This window comes from Gossypium hirsutum, chromosome D05, assembly GCF_007990345.1.
Source record: "Gossypium hirsutum isolate 1008001.06 chromosome D05, Gossypium_hirsutum_v2.1, whole genome shotgun sequence".
Classification (NCBI taxonomy): domain Eukaryota; kingdom Viridiplantae; phylum Streptophyta; class Magnoliopsida; order Malvales; family Malvaceae; genus Gossypium; species Gossypium hirsutum.
Window position 1 is genome coordinate 157581 of NC_053441.1, and position 18780 is coordinate 176360.

At 37.3% G+C, this 18780-nt stretch overlaps 4 protein-coding genes across 9 annotated transcripts; 2 read left to right on the forward strand and 2 right to left on the reverse strand.

The window, feature by feature from the left end:
- Window positions 1-1233: 1233 nt before the first annotated feature.
- Window positions 1234-4216, forward strand: LOC107907382 (pollen receptor-like kinase 1). Its single transcript, XM_016834749.2, has 3 exons — window positions 1234-2078; window positions 2467-3219; window positions 3320-4216. The coding sequence occupies exons 1-3, from the start codon at window positions 1433-1435 to the stop codon at window positions 3943-3945; spliced, it is 2025 nt and encodes a 674-aa protein (XP_016690238.1). The 5' UTR covers window positions 1234-1432; the 3' UTR covers window positions 3946-4216.
- Window positions 4217-4911: 695 nt separating this feature from the next.
- Window positions 4912-8476, forward strand: LOC107907381 (U-box domain-containing protein 35). 4 transcript variants are annotated; one of them, XR_005913498.1, is made up of 10 exons: window positions 4912-5287; window positions 5361-5482; window positions 5557-5678; window positions 5766-5995; window positions 6092-6417; window positions 6507-6608; window positions 6681-7115; window positions 7202-7969; window positions 8069-8167; window positions 8256-8476. XR_005913498.1 is itself a non-coding variant. In XM_041092941.1 (10 exons), exons 1-9 carry the CDS (start codon window positions 5119-5121, stop codon window positions 8111-8113), a joined length of 2319 nt encoding a protein of 772 aa, XP_040948875.1. In that variant the 5' UTR covers window positions 4912-5118; the 3' UTR covers window positions 8114-8155; window positions 8256-8476. The 4 variants fall into 4 exon arrangements, 2 of the variants coding, with proteins under 2 accessions (XP_040948875.1, XP_040948874.1); XM_041092941.1 differs by having other exon boundaries at window positions 8069-8155; XR_005913497.1 differs by having other exon boundaries at window positions 4914-5287; window positions 8045-8167.
- Window positions 8430-11166, reverse strand: LOC107907383 (arginine decarboxylase). 2 transcript variants are annotated; one of them, XM_016834750.2, is made up of 4 exons: window positions 11014-11166; window positions 10872-10922; window positions 10036-10572; window positions 8430-9890 (listed from the first exon to the last, which is right to left on the reverse strand). In XM_016834750.2, the coding sequence occupies exons 1-4, from the start codon at window positions 11014-11016 to the stop codon at window positions 8862-8864; spliced, it is 1620 nt and encodes a 539-aa protein (XP_016690239.2). In that variant the 5' UTR covers window positions 11017-11166; the 3' UTR covers window positions 8430-8861. The 2 variants fall into 2 exon arrangements, with proteins under 2 accessions (XP_016690239.2, XP_016690240.2); XM_016834751.2 differs by having other exon boundaries at window positions 10036-10608; window positions 11014-11159.
- A 5587-nt stretch (window positions 11167-16753) lies between these two features.
- LOC107907380 (uncharacterized) lies at window positions 16754-18631 on the reverse strand. Of its 2 annotated transcripts, none has more exons than XM_016834746.2 (5): window positions 18270-18631; window positions 18088-18175; window positions 17846-17957; window positions 17189-17748; window positions 16754-17010 (listed from the first exon to the last, which is right to left on the reverse strand). In XM_016834746.2, the coding sequence occupies exons 1-4, from the start codon at window positions 18424-18426 to the stop codon at window positions 17287-17289; spliced, it is 819 nt and encodes a 272-aa protein (XP_016690235.1). In that variant the 5' UTR covers window positions 18427-18631; the 3' UTR covers window positions 16754-17010; window positions 17189-17286. The 2 variants fall into 2 exon arrangements, with proteins under 2 accessions (XP_016690235.1, XP_016690234.1); XM_016834745.2 differs by having other exon boundaries at window positions 18088-18190; window positions 18270-18426.
- Window positions 18632-18780: the final 149 nt, after the last annotated feature.

The following is an 18780-nucleotide window of genomic DNA, read 5'->3' on the forward strand; positions in this document are numbered from 1 at the left end:
AATTAATCGATTAATTTATGACATCTGTCCAAAATTTTATAATTTTCTTCCATCTCTTCTCTCTCTCTCGCCACATTTTTTTCTTCTTTCATCTACTTCCTTCTATTCACTCTCTCTCTCTCTACTGTTGAAAAGTCTAGTCACATACCAGTTTAAATCTAAATGTAATGGTTGGTTATAGAAACTTACTATGTTGTTTGGTCTTGTAGCTTTTAGCATGGAAAGATCCATGTCTTGGTTCCTTCCCTTAAGATTGCAGAGATCCTGCAACATAACACACCTTCTCTAGCTTGTATTAATTGGTAATCAAAATAACACTCCTTCTCTAGCATCTTATGTTGAGAAGGATAATGAATCTGTATATAGAATATCATCGCATTCTTGGCGTTACAGACGACGCACTCAAATCCTGAAGGAAGTTCAGTGGAGAAGTCTAAGAATCCAGGATCTTTAAATATTGGTTCAGTGGAAATCCCTACAACAAATATTCGTACCATTGTAAGTGCATGTGCCAAAGCATTTAAAGATAGGTATTTCCCCTCTGAGCTTGGGGCTGTTGAAGTTGGTAGGACTGAAGAGCTTTTACACTTTAAATTGTTTTGCATGAAATTGAATGCTGGTGTTGGTGATCAAAAGGATAATATTTTTTCTGTTTAATTTTATAACAGAACGTATTGAATTCTATTGTCAAATGGACATTTGAAGATTGTAAGAGAGAAAATGTAGAAGCTATGGAGGAAAGGAGAGAGAGTGTGTGTGAGAAGGAAGAAGATGAAAGAACAAAAAGCTGTGACGGGAGAGAAGAAAAAGAAAAAATAAAATGATTTTTGAAAATTTTGACAGATGTGATAATTTGATTGGTTCGTTTAAGTATTACTTTTGCAAGAAAAAGTTTAAATAGAATAGTGTTATCATTTAAGCCATTAATAAATTTATTTAACTTAAATAGAACAAATATAATTATATATTTGAAATTCTTAAAAAAAATTTTTAAAATAGATAAAAGGAATATTAATAGAATTTCATTTTTTTTCAAGTTGCTTAAGACAACAAAAATATGAAAGAAATGGAGTTTCAACACGTGGCATACAATGGTGGGGAGACAGGCGTACGTAGGGTAAAAAAATGTGGTGGCAGAAAGGAAAATGGGAAGAGGAAGACGTAGTCAACGCACCACAATCCATACCCTTCCCTTTAGGCTTAAACCTTAACAACTGAACCTATTCTTAGCAACTTAAAATTATTGTGTTCCATAATTCCAGGACATCCATATCCCACCACCATCTCCCCCTTCTCTCTCTTTCCCCCATACACTCCATTTTTCTAATATTCCGCACTCGGATTGCTGCTCCCCTGGTGAAGGGCGCGCACACCGGTGCGTGTTCCCCCCCCCCCAACTTCCTCCGCCATCGCCATCGTCATCGTCATCGTCATGGCCTTTAACCTCCCACTTTTCTTCCTCCTTTTTTTCTTGCCTTTTGTTTTTCCTTCTTACGCTTTGCCCGAGTCCGATATCCTTCTCAAGTTCAAATCTACCTTAAACAATGCCTCTGCCTTGAAGAGTTGGGACAGCAATCCCCAACCTCCATGCAATGGCCCAACTGCCAATTGGATCGGCGTTCTTTGCAATCATGGCGCCATTTGGGGTCTCAAACTCGAGGCTATGGGACTTTCCGGCTCCATTGATGTCAATACCTTAAAAGACCTGCCCAACTTGACTACCTTAAGCTTTATGAACAATAGTTTCAATGGTCCTATTCCCGAGTTGAACAAACTTAAAGAACTCAGATCCGCTTATTTATCCTTCAACAAATTTTCTGGACAAATTCCTGCCAATGCCTTTGATGGTTTGATTTTGATCAAGAAATTGCATCTATCCCAAAATCAGTTAACGGGTGCAATTCCTGCCTCTTTGGCCACCTTGCCCAAGCTTACGGAGCTTAAACTTGACGGCAACCAGTTTTCGGGTAAAATACCTGACTTTAGACTTCCCATTCAAACGCTGGATCTCTCAAATAATCAATTGGAGGGTCCTATACCAGCAAGCCTTAGTAAGATGGACGCCCAAGTTTTTGCAGGTGTCTGTTACTGCCACTCAATCTTCCCTTTTCATTTATTTACGCCAATTTATCTAATTAAGATTACAGGAGGGAAATAGCTAGAAATGGAATAAGATTAATGAAGGTTTTTTCTTTTTGTCTTTATTACGATGATGAAGAAGCAAAGTAATCCTTGTTGTATTTCTTTTTACCCAAAAATAACGAACCATTTCATGCAGACCATATAACTAGAGAGACAGAGTAAAAATTTTATGGTTCGATCACCTCGTTGGCTGTATCATGTATGGAATATTAATGCATGATAGAAATACTAAGATTAATTCCTACCTCACGTCACGTGCCTATAGAAAAGTGTGTCTTAAGTTATACATACGTACATACAGATTACAATTCTCCATTATTACAGGCAATAAGGGGCTGTGTGGTGGACCATTGAAGGCGTGTGAGTCCCCCGGTGGATCAAACTCTACTTCCAACGATGGGTCCGGTTCCGGTTCTGGTTCCGGTTCTGGTTCCGGTTCCGGTTCCGGTTCCGGTTCTGGTTCCGATTCCGGTTCCGGTTCCGGTTCCGGTTCTGGTTACGATTCCGGTTCCGGTTCCGGTTCCGGTTCCAGCTCCAAGAAGCCACCAATATGGATGATAGCGATCCTGGTGGTAGTTGGGGTGTTGATAGTAGTGGCCATATTTGCAGTGATGATGATGAAACGACAGAGAAAGCAGGAAGCAACGCCATCATCAGTGGAGGCCCCACCATCAAATGTGCGAGCAAAAGGGTACAAGGGAGAAAAACACGGGTCGCCAGGCAACTCAAGGAATGGAAAGAGGGCTCCCGAGGCGACTGTTAAACTTACATTCGTGAGGGATGATAGAGAGAGGTTTGATTTGCCAGACTTGCTAAAAGCCTCGGCCGAGGTATTGGGAAGTGGATCCTTTGGGTCATCGTTTAAGGCTGCTCTGTCAATTGGGCCTGTGGTGGTGGTGAAGAGGTATAAACAGATGAACAACGCTGGGAAAGAAGAGTTCCTTGAGCATATGAGGAGGATAGGGAGACTGACCCATGAAAACTTGCTTCCTCTCGTCGCCTATTACTATAGGAAGGAAGAGAAGCTCCTTGTCTCCGATTTTGTTAAAAATGGAAGCTTGGCAGTGCATCTCCACGGTTAGTTCAATTATCTAATTATTTCTCTTGTTTAATTAATTTTATTACCAATTTAGATTTAGACTAGATAGACAGTAGGGTGAATGAATGAATGTTTCAGGTCGCAAATCCACGGGGCATCCAACGCTGGATTGGCCAACTCGATTGAAGATCGTGAAAGGAGTAGCCAAGGGGCTGGCATACCTGCACAAGGAATTGCCTAGCTTGATAGTGCCCCACGGACACCTGAAATCCTCAAATGTTCTCCTCAATGAAACCTGTGAACCCCTCCTCACGGATTACGGCCTGATACCTATAATCAACCAGGAAAGTGCAAAGAAGCTGATGGTGGCTTATAAGTCACCAGAATATGCGCAACAAGGCAAAATTACAAGAAAGAGCGACGTATGGGCTCTTGGAATATTGATATTAGAGTTATTAACGGGAATGTTCCCCGGAAACTTCAAGGGCAAGGAGAGTGATCATCATCAGGAAGAGGATTTGGCAAATTGGGTGAAGTCGGTTGTTGGTGATCAAGAAAGGCCGTCCAAGGATATGGAGGTGTTCGACAAAGAGATGGGAACAATAAATGACAGTGATGGGGAATTGATGCAAGATCTGTTAAAGATAGGATTGAGTTGCTGTGAAGAAGATGTGGAGAAGAGATTAGATTTAAAAGATGCTGTTGGGAGAATTGAAGAATTAAAGCGCAAGGATGATGATGGTGCATCCAAGGCCGGCCAGTGAGGATGGCAACAAATATAACATCGACGATAACTTCTTTTAATTCCCGCCCACTACATATACCCTTTTTTACTCCAAGAGTCGACCAATCTAATCTCTCTTTTATCTTTGGTTTCTTTATTTTGTGGGGGACTACTTCAAGTTGAAGGCCACAACCTTACTGAATTTATTTGAGATTTGGAGTTCAAAGCATTTAATTTTGTTTTTCTCATCGCTAGATTTCCTTAGGATTGATGATATTATTATATATAGCCTGCACCTGCAGTTTCTTGCCCTTTTTTTTCTCTCCATAAATATCATCATATGTTGTACCCATACTACAATATCTAAATCACTTTTTTTAATTTAATTTCCTTAAATTAATTAAGATACTATGACTAAGTTATTTTAATATATATACATCCATACTAGTTTATAGATAGATTTTTTTTCTTTATTTTCGCACCAATAACATCTTTTTCTTCTCCTATGTTGTTAAACAATTATTATAAATGATTTAAAATATTTTAATCCAACTTTTACCTATTATTGAATTTGACTATATAATATTATTGTTTTCCAGTAACTTTGTTCCTCTAACATAACATCATTTTCCGTAACTATGATTCATATATTATACTGTAAGAATACAACCAACTAATTACTTCTTTTTTCGAAAATCTATAAATGACGTCTCATCACACTGATTAATGAAATTGACTACTATCTTCAAGTATTTGAATGTAAAACAAGCATAGTGATTTAATTAAATTAAATAAATAAAATCAAGTTTTCTTTGAATTTCAATATTTGCCTTTTAAGAATGAAGTAATAATTAAATCACAAAATAGCCTATAATCAAAGATGATACAAGTGATTTATTCAAAAGAAAGAGAATATGATATATATAAGTGATAATAGCAAAACCCGATTTAATTACTTTATGAACAAGCTTAGAATAATAATAATTATAGTTTTATCATTATATATATATATAGGTATTGGTCTAAATTTGGAGGGTCCCTCCCGACCAAGATTGGTAGTTAAAGGAGTTGGTAAGTTAGTGGGTAATTAGTTTTGGAGAAAACAAACAAAACTAGCAAAACTTCCCTTGGGCACAGATAGATGATAGAGGATATATGTATATACATATGCTTGAGGAGAGGTAATTGATTAAAGTAGCAAAAAATAATTAAGATGGCGAAAAGAAATGGAGAAAAGAGAAACGAGAGCGTGGCAGTGGCAGTAGACAAGGACAAGGGAAGCCAACATGCATTGAAATGGGCGGTGGATCATCTCATATCTAGGGGTCAATCAATCACTCTTCTCCATGTCAAAACCAAACCTTCTTCCATCCCCACCCCAAGTATACCTATCTACCTTTTGCTTTTATATATATATATAAAGAATTATATAGAGATACTAATGCTTGCATGCAGGTGGGAGCCACGTAAAAATGAGTGATGTGAACGACGAAGTTGCAAAGGCATATAAACAACAACTGGAGAGCCAAGCCAAGGAGGTGTTTCTACCTTTCCGATGCTTCTGCTCACGGAAGGACGTACGCACTTTTTTTCTTTCCGAATAAACCTAAGCTAGGTAGTTAATTTATGGATGCATGTGGTTTTGCAACAGATCAAATGTAATGAAGTCATACTGGAAGATACGGACATCTCTAAAGCCTTAATTGATTATGTCTCATCCTTTCCAATCGAGACTCTAGTACTTGGCGCACCCTCAAGAAGCGGCTTTGTTAGGTACCTAATTAAACCAATTAATTAAGTCGACTGTGCTAGATTTGCATGCATATCCTCAACTCAACTCAAATAATATTATTATTGCAGAAGGTTCAGGACAGCGGAGGTTACAACTAATGTCTCAAAAGGGGCTCCCGATTACTGCACTATATATGTGATTGGCAAAGGAAAGATCTCGTCAGTGCGATCCGCTTCTGCTCCCCCTCCCCCGCGTCCTCAGTCTCAGCCTCTGTTGCAACCCCAACCCAATAATAACATTCCCGACCCAACGGAATCTCCTTCTTCCGCTCGCGCTGTTGTTAACCCCAGACACAGAGGTTTTTTAGCATCATCCATCACCATTCCTGCCTTTTCTTTCTTTCTATATATATAATACTAAGCCTAGCTCCTTGGTGATTTTTATTCCGTAACAGCACCCCAGAGACCCCATAATCCACATCGCAACCTGCATGAAGAAGCAGAAATCAAGTCACCCTTCACAAGAGCACGAAATGTGATGAAATATGAGCCCCCGACTCCTGAATCTGACATCTCATTCGTAAGCAGTGGAAAGCCGAGCAGCGATACCATGTTCTCTTCTACATCTGACAATATGGAATTTGGAAATCCCCCCCGGCTTTCCAGCTGCTCCGATTTTGACAACAGAAGCATGGCCTCCTCCGTTGATTTCAGTTCCCAGTACAATTTCTCATTTTGCTCCGAGGAAAGTGGTAGGACATCCTGGTCATCTCATAACATGGTAAGCATTAAATATATATATCTTCCTTTCATTTCATCATCATTAACTGCTCAAACTTAATTAACTATTGAGATGGATGCATGCCACAGGATGATGTGGAAGCTGAGATGAGAAGACTGAAACAGGAGCTCAAGCAGACCATGGATATGTACAGTGCAGCCTGCAAGGAAGCACTCTCAGCAAAGAAGAAGGTACCTACCTATCTACCAACAATATATATCTAATCTAAATCCTAAAATTCTGATTCAACACTCTGATTACAGGCAATGGAACTTCAGAGCTGGAAAATGCAAGAAGAGCAAAAGAAAGAAGAGGCACGAGTAGCTGAGAAAGCTGCACTCTCACTTGCAGAAACGGAGAAAGCCAAGTGTAATGCAGCCATTGAGGCAGCCCAAGCAGCCCAACGAATGGCAGAACTAGAAGCTCAAAAGAGCACGAATATAGAAAGGAAAGCCAACATAGATTATGCTGATGATGATGACATGAATATGGCATTAAATGGTTTCGGACACCATCTCATGTACCGAAAATACACCATTGAAGAGATTGAAATAGCAACAGACAATTTCTCTCCATCTCGCAAAATAGGAGAAGGAGGTTATGGGCCTGTGTACCACAGTAACCTGGACCACACCCCGGTGGCAATAAAAGTTCTACGTCCAGATGCAACCCAAGGACAATCACAGTTTCAGCAAGAGGTATGTATATATGTAATTAAATGTTTATTAGTGATATATATAGATGGAGTAAAGGCATTTAGTAAGAATGTGATGGAACTATGTAGGTTGAAGTGTTAAGCTGCATACGACATCCAAACATGGTCCTTCTCCTTGGAGCCTGCCCAGAGTATGGGTGCCTAGTCTATGAATACATGGCGAATGGAAGCTTAGAAGATCGACTGTTTATGCACAACAACAGTCCCGTACTTCCATGGCAAATAAGATTTCGAATAGCCGCAGAGATTGCGACGGGTCTCCTTTTTCTCCACCATACCAAACCGAAGCCACTTGTGCACCGTGACCTTAAACCCGCCAATATATTGCTAGATCACAATTATGTGAGCAAGATTAGCGATGTTGGGTTAGCTAGACTTGTTCCTCCATCAGTTGCCAACTCTGTAACTCAGTATCGTATGACGTCAGCAGCAGGAACATTCTGTTACATAGATCCTGAATATCAGCAAACTGGAATGCTAGGGATAAAGTCTGATGTCTACTCCCTGGGGATCATGCTTTTACAAATAATAACAGCTAAGCCACCAATGGGTTTGGCTCATCGTGTTGAGAATGCCATCGAGGAGGGAAGTTTTGCTGAGATACTAGACCCTGCTGTCACTGACTGGCCATTGGAAGAGGCCTTGAGCTTTGCCAAGTTAGCCCTTAAGTGTGCGGAACTGAGACGAAGAGACAGACCCGATCTGGGACAGGTTGTGTTGCCACATCTTAACAAGCTGAGAGATCTTGCAGAGTCGAACATGCCTTTTATGACGTTTGGAGGTAGTGCAGGGCCTTCCCCAAATAACACCCAAGTTTCCACCTCCTCGATGCTGCAGGTATACTCTCTCATTAATGTCACCCAAAACAAGCTTTATATTTATATTTTGATTAATTTCGTGCTCGCTTCTTAGGATTTTCTTAATCAACCTCCACAGTTCTTGCATTCTGAATGCGATAGCATAAGCAGCGGCTCAGACTAATTATTGTTGTTTCCTTAAAAAGACACCACCATCATCATCTAAGTGAGCATCAACGTACGGCTCCTGTTTTAGTTACCTGTTTATATCTAGCTTCTTCACACTAATTGTTTGCTTTCTTTTTTGTGGGTGTGTGTGTGTGCAGTTAGAATAGAAAGAGTGCAGTGCAGGCTTATGGAACTAGCACAACTAGCTAGGGGAGCTCAATTTCGCCATCAAACAACATTCTGGAATTCCGTTACATTGTTATTTTAGAATATTTACGAAACTCTACTCTACAGGAAACCGTACGCTTCAATTTACACGATGCCACTCAATCTTATACTAAGTTATAAAAAGGTGTATAAAACTATTTTGTTATTTTTACATTAGTGTGAAATTTATTCCGAATTTATTCAAGGAAAACTATTTGCTCTAACAAACCGCAAGCATACTTCATCTCGCTGTAAGTCGTACAACTTTCACATACTGCAGTAACATTGATACAATAAACTCACATCAATATATCTACTCATACTTTCTACATCAACATTCCATTTCTTCATCCATGATCCAGCTGAATTGAGAAATGGCAGAAATAATTTTCACTTCTCATCATGTTTCTCCTTCAAACTTATCTGATAAAACCAACAATGAACGGTTATGGCATTGAACACTAATTGTCAAATTTCTAAGCTATCTAGTCTAAACCACCTCTGCTTAAACTTTTAACAATTCAATTCCTTATCACTTGCCACTTCAATATGGTAATTCAGACATCACATATGACTATGGAATTGAGCAAAGGATCAGAGGCTCCACTAATAGTTGCACCTTTGTTTTTAACGAGCACCAAATACTCCAGAGCTTTCTTTGTAATGGTCTCACCTGGGATCATTACAGGTATACCTGGCGGATATGGACATATGAGTTCCCCACAAATTTTCCCAAGACTCTCTCCAATTGCCACTTTCCTTTTTCTTGCAAAGAAGGCTTCTCTAGGATTAAGAGACATAGTAATATCAGAAAATGGTGCTGAACCACAATGGTCCTCTATTTGACCTTTTATTTTTTCAAATGACAACAAGGACGCTTCAGATAGATTCTTTATTCCACATGCAAGCCTCTGGATATGGTCCCTACAAGTTCCAAGGTTTATGGCAAAAGTAATAGATCGAGTACCAACCAGTTCAGAGATGACCCCTTGATCGCTATATAAGGTTTCATCTGCTTCAAAACCAGATAAACCTAGCCGCCAGAACCCAAATGTAAGCCTCAACGGATCAATGACAGGGAAGTTAGAAAATCCGAGTGTGCCAAGCATTGAAATTCCTGGAATATTTCTTATAAGGTTTTTAGTTTCAAGTGCCAAATCTAATGCATTATTGAAAATCCTGCCTGGTTTTTCACTTAGCTGAGCTCTAGCTGCATCTAGAGATGCCAAAAGCAGATAACTAGGACTAGTGCTTTGAAGGGTTTGAAGGCATCTACAGATTCTTTCTCTGTCTACAATATTCCCAGACATATGTAACATTGATGACTGTGTGAGAGAGCAGAGGACTTTGTGAGTAGATTGCACAGCCAGATCAGCTCCTTGCTGGAGGGCCGAGGAGGGTAGCTGGGGATGAAATCCAAAGTGTGCTCCATGAGCCTCATCAACAATCACAGGGATTTCATAAGAATGGCATAGCTTTGAAATGTCAGTCAAGTTGCTACAAATACCGTGGTAAGTGGGCGAAGTGATGAAAACTGCACCTACTTTTTGACCTTCCATATGCAACTCCTCGATTGCTTTCTCTATCTGTAAAAATATTTACACCAAGTTATATTTCAACATGGAAAAATATTTTTTAAGAAAAAGAAAAGAACGTAATAACTAAACAAACATTTCAACAGCATTAAGTAGAACGCTAGCTACCAGAATTGAGAATAGTTTGGAGACTAACCTGGGATAAAGTAACACCAGCAGTAATATCCCAAAGGCAATCATAGTCAGGGATAATATATTTGGGAATGACACCAGATAATACGATAGCAGAAATGGCAGATATATGAGAATTCCGAGGTAGAATTAAATAATCTCCAGGGGAGCAAGTTGCCAGGATTGCTGCTTGGATTCCACAGGTGGTACCTCCAACAAGAAACCATGTCTCTGAGGATCCAAACAGCTTGGCAGCTAGCTTTTGTGCCTCTAAAATGGGGCCCTCTGGAGAAAATAGGTTGTCAAGTTCGGGAAGCTCAGGTAAATCGTGAATGAAGGGCTTCAAACCAATGAGATGAACTAAGGATGAGGGTGCAGCCCGACCCCTGTTATGTCCTGGAAAATGAAAAGTAGCAGCGTTTTGGTGAGCGCAAGTTTTCAAGGCACTAACCAATGGAGGGATGCTATTTGGTTGAGCAATCTCGGAGTTGGTAATTAGGATTCTGTCTCTGGTGCTTCCTGCATCTTGCTGCTTCTTTCGTGGCTCTATCACTCTTCTTTCCTGCAACATATGTCAAGTGTTTTCGTCGCAGACAAACTGAAATCTTTTACTAGTTTGTTTCGAGTGAGCATGAAATTAAAACCTGGACCTCCTAATCTTCTTCTTACCTTTATATCTAAAATTGATGGCAATATACTGAAAGTGAATTCATACAAATAAAAATATGAATCCCATCCCCATCCCCATCCAAGTAGTGAAGCATAATTAATTCCCCAAACTCCCGAACTTGGATTATCACAAATGCGATGACGAAAACAGGTGCATTCCTTGCAGAAAGGATTAAAGAAAAAGAAACCAACCTTAGAAGCGAGAATTGTCGTGGACCACGAATTGGGCAGCAGCAGACAACTCTGGCACAAAAATGGAAGTGGATGAGTTGAAATTTGGATTTACTATCAATTATTTAGAAAAATTCGAAATTTTGAAAAAGTCGAACGAAACCATTGAGAGGGAAATTGGGCGAGGCGAGGGAGCAGCAGTCACCGCCTATCCGTCCGTCTGAGGTTAGATTATCCACTCCCGCCTGCGCTTACTTTTTAACTACTTTTATGTACAAATTCTAATGTGAAAATTAGGGGAATATATCAATTTCAAAGAAAAATTAGTGGATTTTTTAAATTTAAAGAAATAAGGTTGATTTTGCGAGAGGTGTGTCACAAGCGCCTAGGGCAGCAAGCATCCTGCTTACAACTTTTTTTTTTAATTTAATGATAAACGATTAGAAAATTATAATTGTTGATTTCTTAATCATTCGACAAATGACCAAAAATTAAAAAAATCTTTAATTTTCTCTTAATTTTCTATACTAACTGTTAGTAATTTCCTGATTTTATTCGACTTTCATCATCACAAAGATTTCAGGTAAAATAAGACAATTTTTTTATTTGTCTATTTTTTAATAGGTTTAACCATAATTTTGTATTAAATAAATGGTTAATTTAGTGGTAATTTTATAATATTTTAAATTTTAGTTTATTTTATTGTCTAAATTAATTAATCTTATTTGATTTGATAAACATTACCGATTTTATAAATGTCAACCCTTCTAATTCGTTTGGATCACAAGCACATATTTAGTATTAAATTACAAATGGTAAGAAACTATTATTATATTTTTATTTTAATTAATATCATTATTAAGTTGTTAATATTATTATATTTTTAAATTTTTTATATTTATATAATCAAGAAAAAATTGATTTATTGAAACATATATACGCAATTTAAGTGCAAGAGCACCATGTGTTATTGAAAAAGGCCGGATTCTTTCACGTCTTATATGCTCAACTAGATTAAATTGGATCCCACGCTTATTAGTGTTTTACTAGAAAGATGAAGAACCGAAACACAAACATTCCATCATCCATACGGTGAGTGTACGATTACACTTGGGGATGTGGCATTACGACTCAGTCTACCGATTGATGGGGCAGTTGTTACGGGGGTAGTGCACATTGGGGAGTGGAGGTCGATTTGTCATTAGCTATTAGGCAAGGTGGCAAACAAGTTTAGTGGCAACTGGATAGATATGAAATGGTTAAAAGATAATTTCTTACATCTCGATAATTGTAAGAAGCGTTTTTGTCACCTGTACCCAAAATTGACTTATTTCCTTAAATTCCGAAAAAAAAACGACTTATTTCTCTAATTATTTTTTGAAAATGACGTATATACCTAATTCCCACAATTCTATTACTATCGTATTTTCTTCTTATCTAATTGACCTCATTTTTTTTCTTTCTCATAAAAACAAGGGTAAACTTGTCACCCAACTTTTACAGCGTTTTTGTAACAGCTCGATTTTCAGTGATGTCTAAAACAGTGGTTCGAGACCACCAAATTCGGAAAATAAGCTCGTAAATTTTTATTATTTAATATTTACGAGCCAAATGTGGTTTTTAAAAGATTTTTGAATTAGTAATTTGTGTTTTATAAGGCTTTATTAGGTTAAGTGATTTAGAAAAGAGGTATTGAGATCTCGGTCCTATAAATCGAGCCGTAAATATTTTTATAAATGTTTACGGAGTGCCATTAAGGTAGTATTAAAGTTTTGTTAGAAAATTTTAACGTTTTGGTTGTTAATTAATTAAAAAGAACTAAATTGAAAAAGGTGCAAATTTGCTAATTAAAGATATAGTGACTAAATAGCCTAAATAGTAAATAAAGGAGGACTAAAAGGGGAATTGGACCCACATGGGATGGCTGAGGCGGCATAAGCATAGAAAAATCAAGAAATTGGTGTGAAATAAGGGTAAAATTGTAAATTTTGCCAAATTTAAGTGAAATAAAAGGGAAATTGAAATTCTAGACATTTTCATCATCATTTTTCAGTTCTAAAAAAGCCATTGAAGAGGGTTTAAGCTGGATTTTCAATATTTGCTGCATGTAATTTTAATTCTTGCTCTTTCCATGAAATTTTTATGTTTTGGGACTTTTACAATTAGGTCCAACTAACCATTTTATTAGTTTTTGATTTTGTTGAAAGTTTTGGAAGATACCATTGATAATTTTATATAATTTTAGTTATTAGATGATGAAATTGAGATGTTGATGGATATTTAAAGGTATTTTATTAAAGGATTTTGGATGAAATCATGATTTAGGGATTAAATTGAAAAGTTGTTGAATTCATGGAAAAATTCTATAATTTCATGGAATTAATGAGCTGCTATTGATATATATGAAAATATCTAGGCTTGGGATAAGGATTAAATTGCATGAATTTTATTTTTCGAGTCTAGGGATGAAATTGTCATTAATTAAAAGTATAGAGGCAAAATAGTTTTTCCTAAGATGTGACTTGGATTGAATTGAATGTAAATTGTATTAAATTGATGTTAAATTTACTCATATAAATCCAGATAGATCAAAAATGGAGTTAGATCGTGAAAAATAAAAAGTATCGGATTAGTAGTTTACAAGTCACAAACAATTGTTGAGGTAAGTTCGGGTAACTTAATTGTGTATATTTATATGCTTATATTGAGTGTTGAATATGTCAATTGTTTAAATTTCATACATGTGTATGTAATTGATCTTGTAACTGAAAATCCCTGATAAATAAATAAATCACGTTTCGATAATGAGATTCGGTGGATAAAGGGTTCTGTTTCTTGAAATGGTAATGTTCCTGCATATGTTGCGGGCGTACCGTAGCTCGAAAGAGCGCCCCGTTACAAGCCCTCTCAAGCTTCCCGTTATAGTGTTCTTGCAAGTTTCCCGTTAAATGCTCTTCGGAGCATCCCGATCGGTTGTGACCCTACATGTGTTGTGAGCACACCGCAGCTATTATGAGCGTCCCGTTATATGGCTCTTCGTGAGCTTCCCGATTAAAGGCTCTTTGTGAGCTTTCCGTTAGTGCTCGCTTGAACTTCCCGTTATATGGCTATCTGATGCTTCCCATTAATTGCTCTTCAAAGCTACCCGTTAATTGCTCTTTGAAGCTACCCGTTATAGGCTATTTGTGAGCTTCCCGTTATATTGCTCGGATAAGCTTCCCGTTAGAAGGCTCAATGAGCTTCCTGTTATAGTGCTTGAGAGAAAGCTTTTTGTTTAAGTGCTCATAAAAGCACTACCGGATATGAATTGACAGATTTATAGTATTGTACACTTCAGGTGTACTACCCAAGTATCCATCGAAATTTCAAATGATTCAACGGGTGAAATTCTGACATGAGAACATGTGAAATCAAAATGAAACTATTATCTGTATATGCATGAAATACTTGGAAACTGGATTCCTAATGAGCTCATCCTTATTTTTGTTATTCACATAAAATACATGACTAACATGTTTGTTGAGGTTATATGTGTTAGGCTAATTGCCAAATTGCTTTGGATTTATTATGCATGTTTATTATATAAGTAAACGAATGGTAAGTTAATTTTCCGTTATACGAACTTACTAAGCATTATGTGCTTACTCTGTCTTATTTCCTCTCTTTTATAGTACTCGGAGGCTCGTAAAGGTTGGAAACTGGTCGGAGCTACACCACACTATCCCCCGGACTTTTCGATATATATATAAATAGTAAACTAATTTTGGTAATAATGGTATGTATAGGTTAAATGTTACCATTGATAGCAATTTAATGTTGGTTGAAATTAGTCATTGGAATGGCTATTAAATGATATGTTTTGATATGTAAATAGTCTTAATATGCTTGATGAGTATGTTTAAAGGGTTGAATGAGGAAAATCATATAAGTATATTAGATATTAGTTTATGATAGTGTATTTGGTAAAACATGTTTATAAGTATTAGGCTATCTTGGTAAGTTGGACGTTTGATCATAGGTATTAATATGTCATGCATAAGACTTGAATTTGGCCAGGTTTAAATGTCTTGAATTGGCTCTTGAATGTGTTTAAATGTTTATATAGGTGGAAGGTGAAATTGGGTGAAGAAAAAGGCTTGGAAATGACCTTATTTTGTCCACACGGAAAAAGACATGGGCGTGTGTCTCAGTCGTGTGTGACACACAGCCTAGCACATGGGCGTGTGTTTTGGTTATGTTTCCCCTGCATCTTAAAATTTTAAAACAGAATGCTCAAAATTGATCACACGGTCTGGCACACGGGCGTGTGGCTTGGTCGTGTGACCTCTGCACTTAACTGTATTGCAAGTCAGAGAGTTACAAGGGCTGGAGACACGGCCGTGTGCCTTACTTCAAATACCACTCCGCCTAAAACACGGGTGTGTCACTTGGCCGTGTGAGCCACACGGCCTTGTGTCCCCTACACCTTGAAAAATTTTAAAACTTCGTGAAAAATTCTTTGAGTTTCTAATTTAGTCCCGGCTTGTTTCTAATGTATGTTTTGGGTCTCGATGGCTCATATAATGGACGATATGATAAATTTATAACTAATTTCTGATATGAATGTGAAGTCATATGAAATATTTGAGTCTGATCGGTAAACCTTGGTAATGCTCCTAAACCCTGTTCCGGTGATGGATACGGGTTAGGGGTGTTACAATTTTCATTTTGATCACTCAAAATGAAATCCTTGCAATTTTATCACTCAACTTTAGTATGCGTTTATTTTAGTCACCCAACTTCTACGTCACTTTAATGTTGGTCACTCAAAAATAATATTTTTTAAGTATTGATTGGGGTAAAAAAAATTAAAGATTAAAGTGAAAAGGTGGTAGTAACTAAAATAATATGCAAGGGTTAATTTTTTAAAATTACGATTAAATCAATATAATATAAAAAAGTTGAGGGATAAATTTTTTATTGTACCAATTTTTTAACTGTCATGTTACTCTCCAATGAGAGATTTTACGACACTTATCGAAAATGGATAAAAAAAAAGCAATCTTGATTAGTTGGGTGACCAAACTAAAAAAAATAGTTGGATGACCAAAAAGTAAAAAAGGCAATAATTGGTGACCTGCGGTGTAGTTTATCCTAAATTTTAATCAAATAATTTTTTTAAAATAAATTTTTATACAATATTAAAGGTGAGGATAAGGGTAACACGATTTGAATCGGTGCTAAACTAATGTTTTACAAAAATCTTAATCACCACAATATTTAAGTAAGAACTTTATCACATAATTTTTAAATGTATCATTGAAGTTAGATAATATTTAGATGGATTAATTATTGGTTTTTTAAATTTAACTTAGATAAATAATTTTCTAGTTATCTTAAATTAGAAGGCACGTTAAACAACACAAATGTTAAAATAAATACTATATTATATTTTTATTGTTGAATTTTGAAATTTAAATGGTATTTTTGAAAGAGAAATAATTTTTTTATAGAAAATTTAATTTACAGTAATTTTATTTTGATTACTCTTCATAAATACTTTGGATGAATTGAAAAATGTAGGAGAAAATGAGTAATTTGATATCCAGCACAATGATGAAAGAGCTAGCATGATTAATCCCAATTAAAAGACAGACTAACGAACAAGTGTTGGTGTTTTATTTGAGATTCCGAAGATGGAAAATAAAATAAATTTACTAAATTGAAAATATATGCGTTTTCATGCAGTAATACTGTCTACGGTAGACTGGACAGGACATCAACTCTGTTTTTGTGGGTATGCAAAAAATACGCCACCTTGAGACTATGTTTATACGACCAAACTAGAACCCAACAATTTAAGTCCTGTATATTAATATTAATTTTGAAGTAAGGATTTTAAACTGCAAAGCCAAGCATTTTGATACGGTGGGAGTGAGAAATTTATGAAAAATCTAGCAAGATAATGCCTGGTTTTGAGTCTCAAGATTTGGGTTCCAACATGTGTATATATACAGTACATTTAGAGTCAAAAGATTGCATGAAGCTGATGTTACACCAAACATTTAAAAAGAAAATGTAAATCTTCGGAAGAATCCCAGAGCCAAACAAGGAAATTCCTTCAGCCTTGTTCTCTGCGTCTGTGAAAAACGCCAAGCTGGGTGGAGTCGCGTTTAATCTCCTGTAAATGCATGCCAATAACAAACAAACAAAATTAATACAAGGTCACAAATTATAGTTGTGTTCCAAAGGCAGGTGGCCTTCTTTGTGTTAAAGAGTACCCATGGATTGAAGATGAAATTCGGTTTGGTTGGAATTATATTAAATAGAAGCAATATGGTATTGTATAAGAAATTTACCAAATGCTTGGTAGCGGAGCCTCGTAACTTTTGTTTTGTATCCCTTTGGCTTTTATCATTAATGCTTGAGATGGATTTCCTAGCATTCATCACTTTCTCTACCATCTTGCTCCCCAAGAATGGTTGTGTGGGTTTGGTGGCTTCTTGTTGTCTCCGGCCCCTAGCCCTAGGTGAACACGACTGCCTTGGTGTCGAAGCGTTTTGGTGAAGCACTGCCCGCCCTCGGCTAGCGGAAGAAGAACGATTAGGAGGCGTGGGATATTGGATTGGTATGGTTGATCTTGCCAATCCAATGGCGACACACCTCTACTCCTAGGCTTTGTGGTCTGAGTTGTTGCTAGCTTTTGGGACAGATTTGAAGTGAGAAAGTCCATGTGCATGTCGGCAGTACCTACATTTGTTCGTTTACTTTTCAGAGGATCATAGTTGGCTACTTTGGTGCTGTTGTTTACCACTGGCCTATGACTAGGAGTTATGGATCTTGAAGGGATTTTTGGCTTGGGATTTGGAGATTTCGCCCTTCCATTTATGCTTCTTTTGGACTCTTTATGGCCTGCAAACTGATTTTAATAAAATATATTCGATTATACAGTAATTTGAGATTTAAAGTGACACTGACAAGAGGTAGAGCTGAAAGAAACAAACAAGCAAACGTACCCTTGAAGGAGGTGGGTGAATGATAGGTAACTCCCGTTGGACGACAGGTTGCGCGGCATTTGCTTCCATTTCAAGCGACGGAAAGAGAGGGGTTGCGGGTGGTGTTTTTAACCTATCCAAAACGGAGAACCGATAATTAATTAAAACTACACCACGTAATACACGTGATTTGAATGGAATTTAAGGTACATAATTTCTTTGACAGGAAGGAAGTTAAAGATGAGAATAGTTAAAAAACAAACCAATCATAATCATTTTTGATGGTATCAGGGAAAAACTGGTATCCGCATCCTTTCTTCCCGGATGCTATTCTGTAGAGTGCAAAATTTCCTGCAGCAGAACAGACTAGTATGTGGTATTGCTATATATATATATTAGTCGACAAAACACGATAATATTATTATGTACAGTACTAGGTTGGTACCTGCTGACCCATTTGGTTCAAACTCATCGGAAACAGGCTGAAGGAGGGTGGCAATTCTATCCTTTTCACGTTTATGCAATTCCCGGAATAGAACAAGATCTTCATCTCTCTCTAACATACGCCCATTCCCACTCACTGCCTTCCTCCCCCCTTTCATCCCTACCCGTGTAATCTAATCAAACACCTACAAGTTAAGAAGGAATCCCCCCCCCTCCTCACCAAAACACATATATATTATGAACTGCTTGCCATATGCTAGGCCGGCCGGCTGCGTTGAAGAGGCACTTTTAATATATGTGCCAAACATGTCATCTGCGCATCAAACAAACATATATAGTATCGAGATTCTTAGAGACCTTACAATTGGCGCTTCATTTACAGTTTGACACGCGTGCACATACATATGTCCGAATTTGGGAAAATTGATAAAGCTAAATATACGAAGGCCGGCCACCCAAACTGACTTGTTTGCCTTGTTTACTTTCTTCTTCTGTATATAAAAAATGAACCA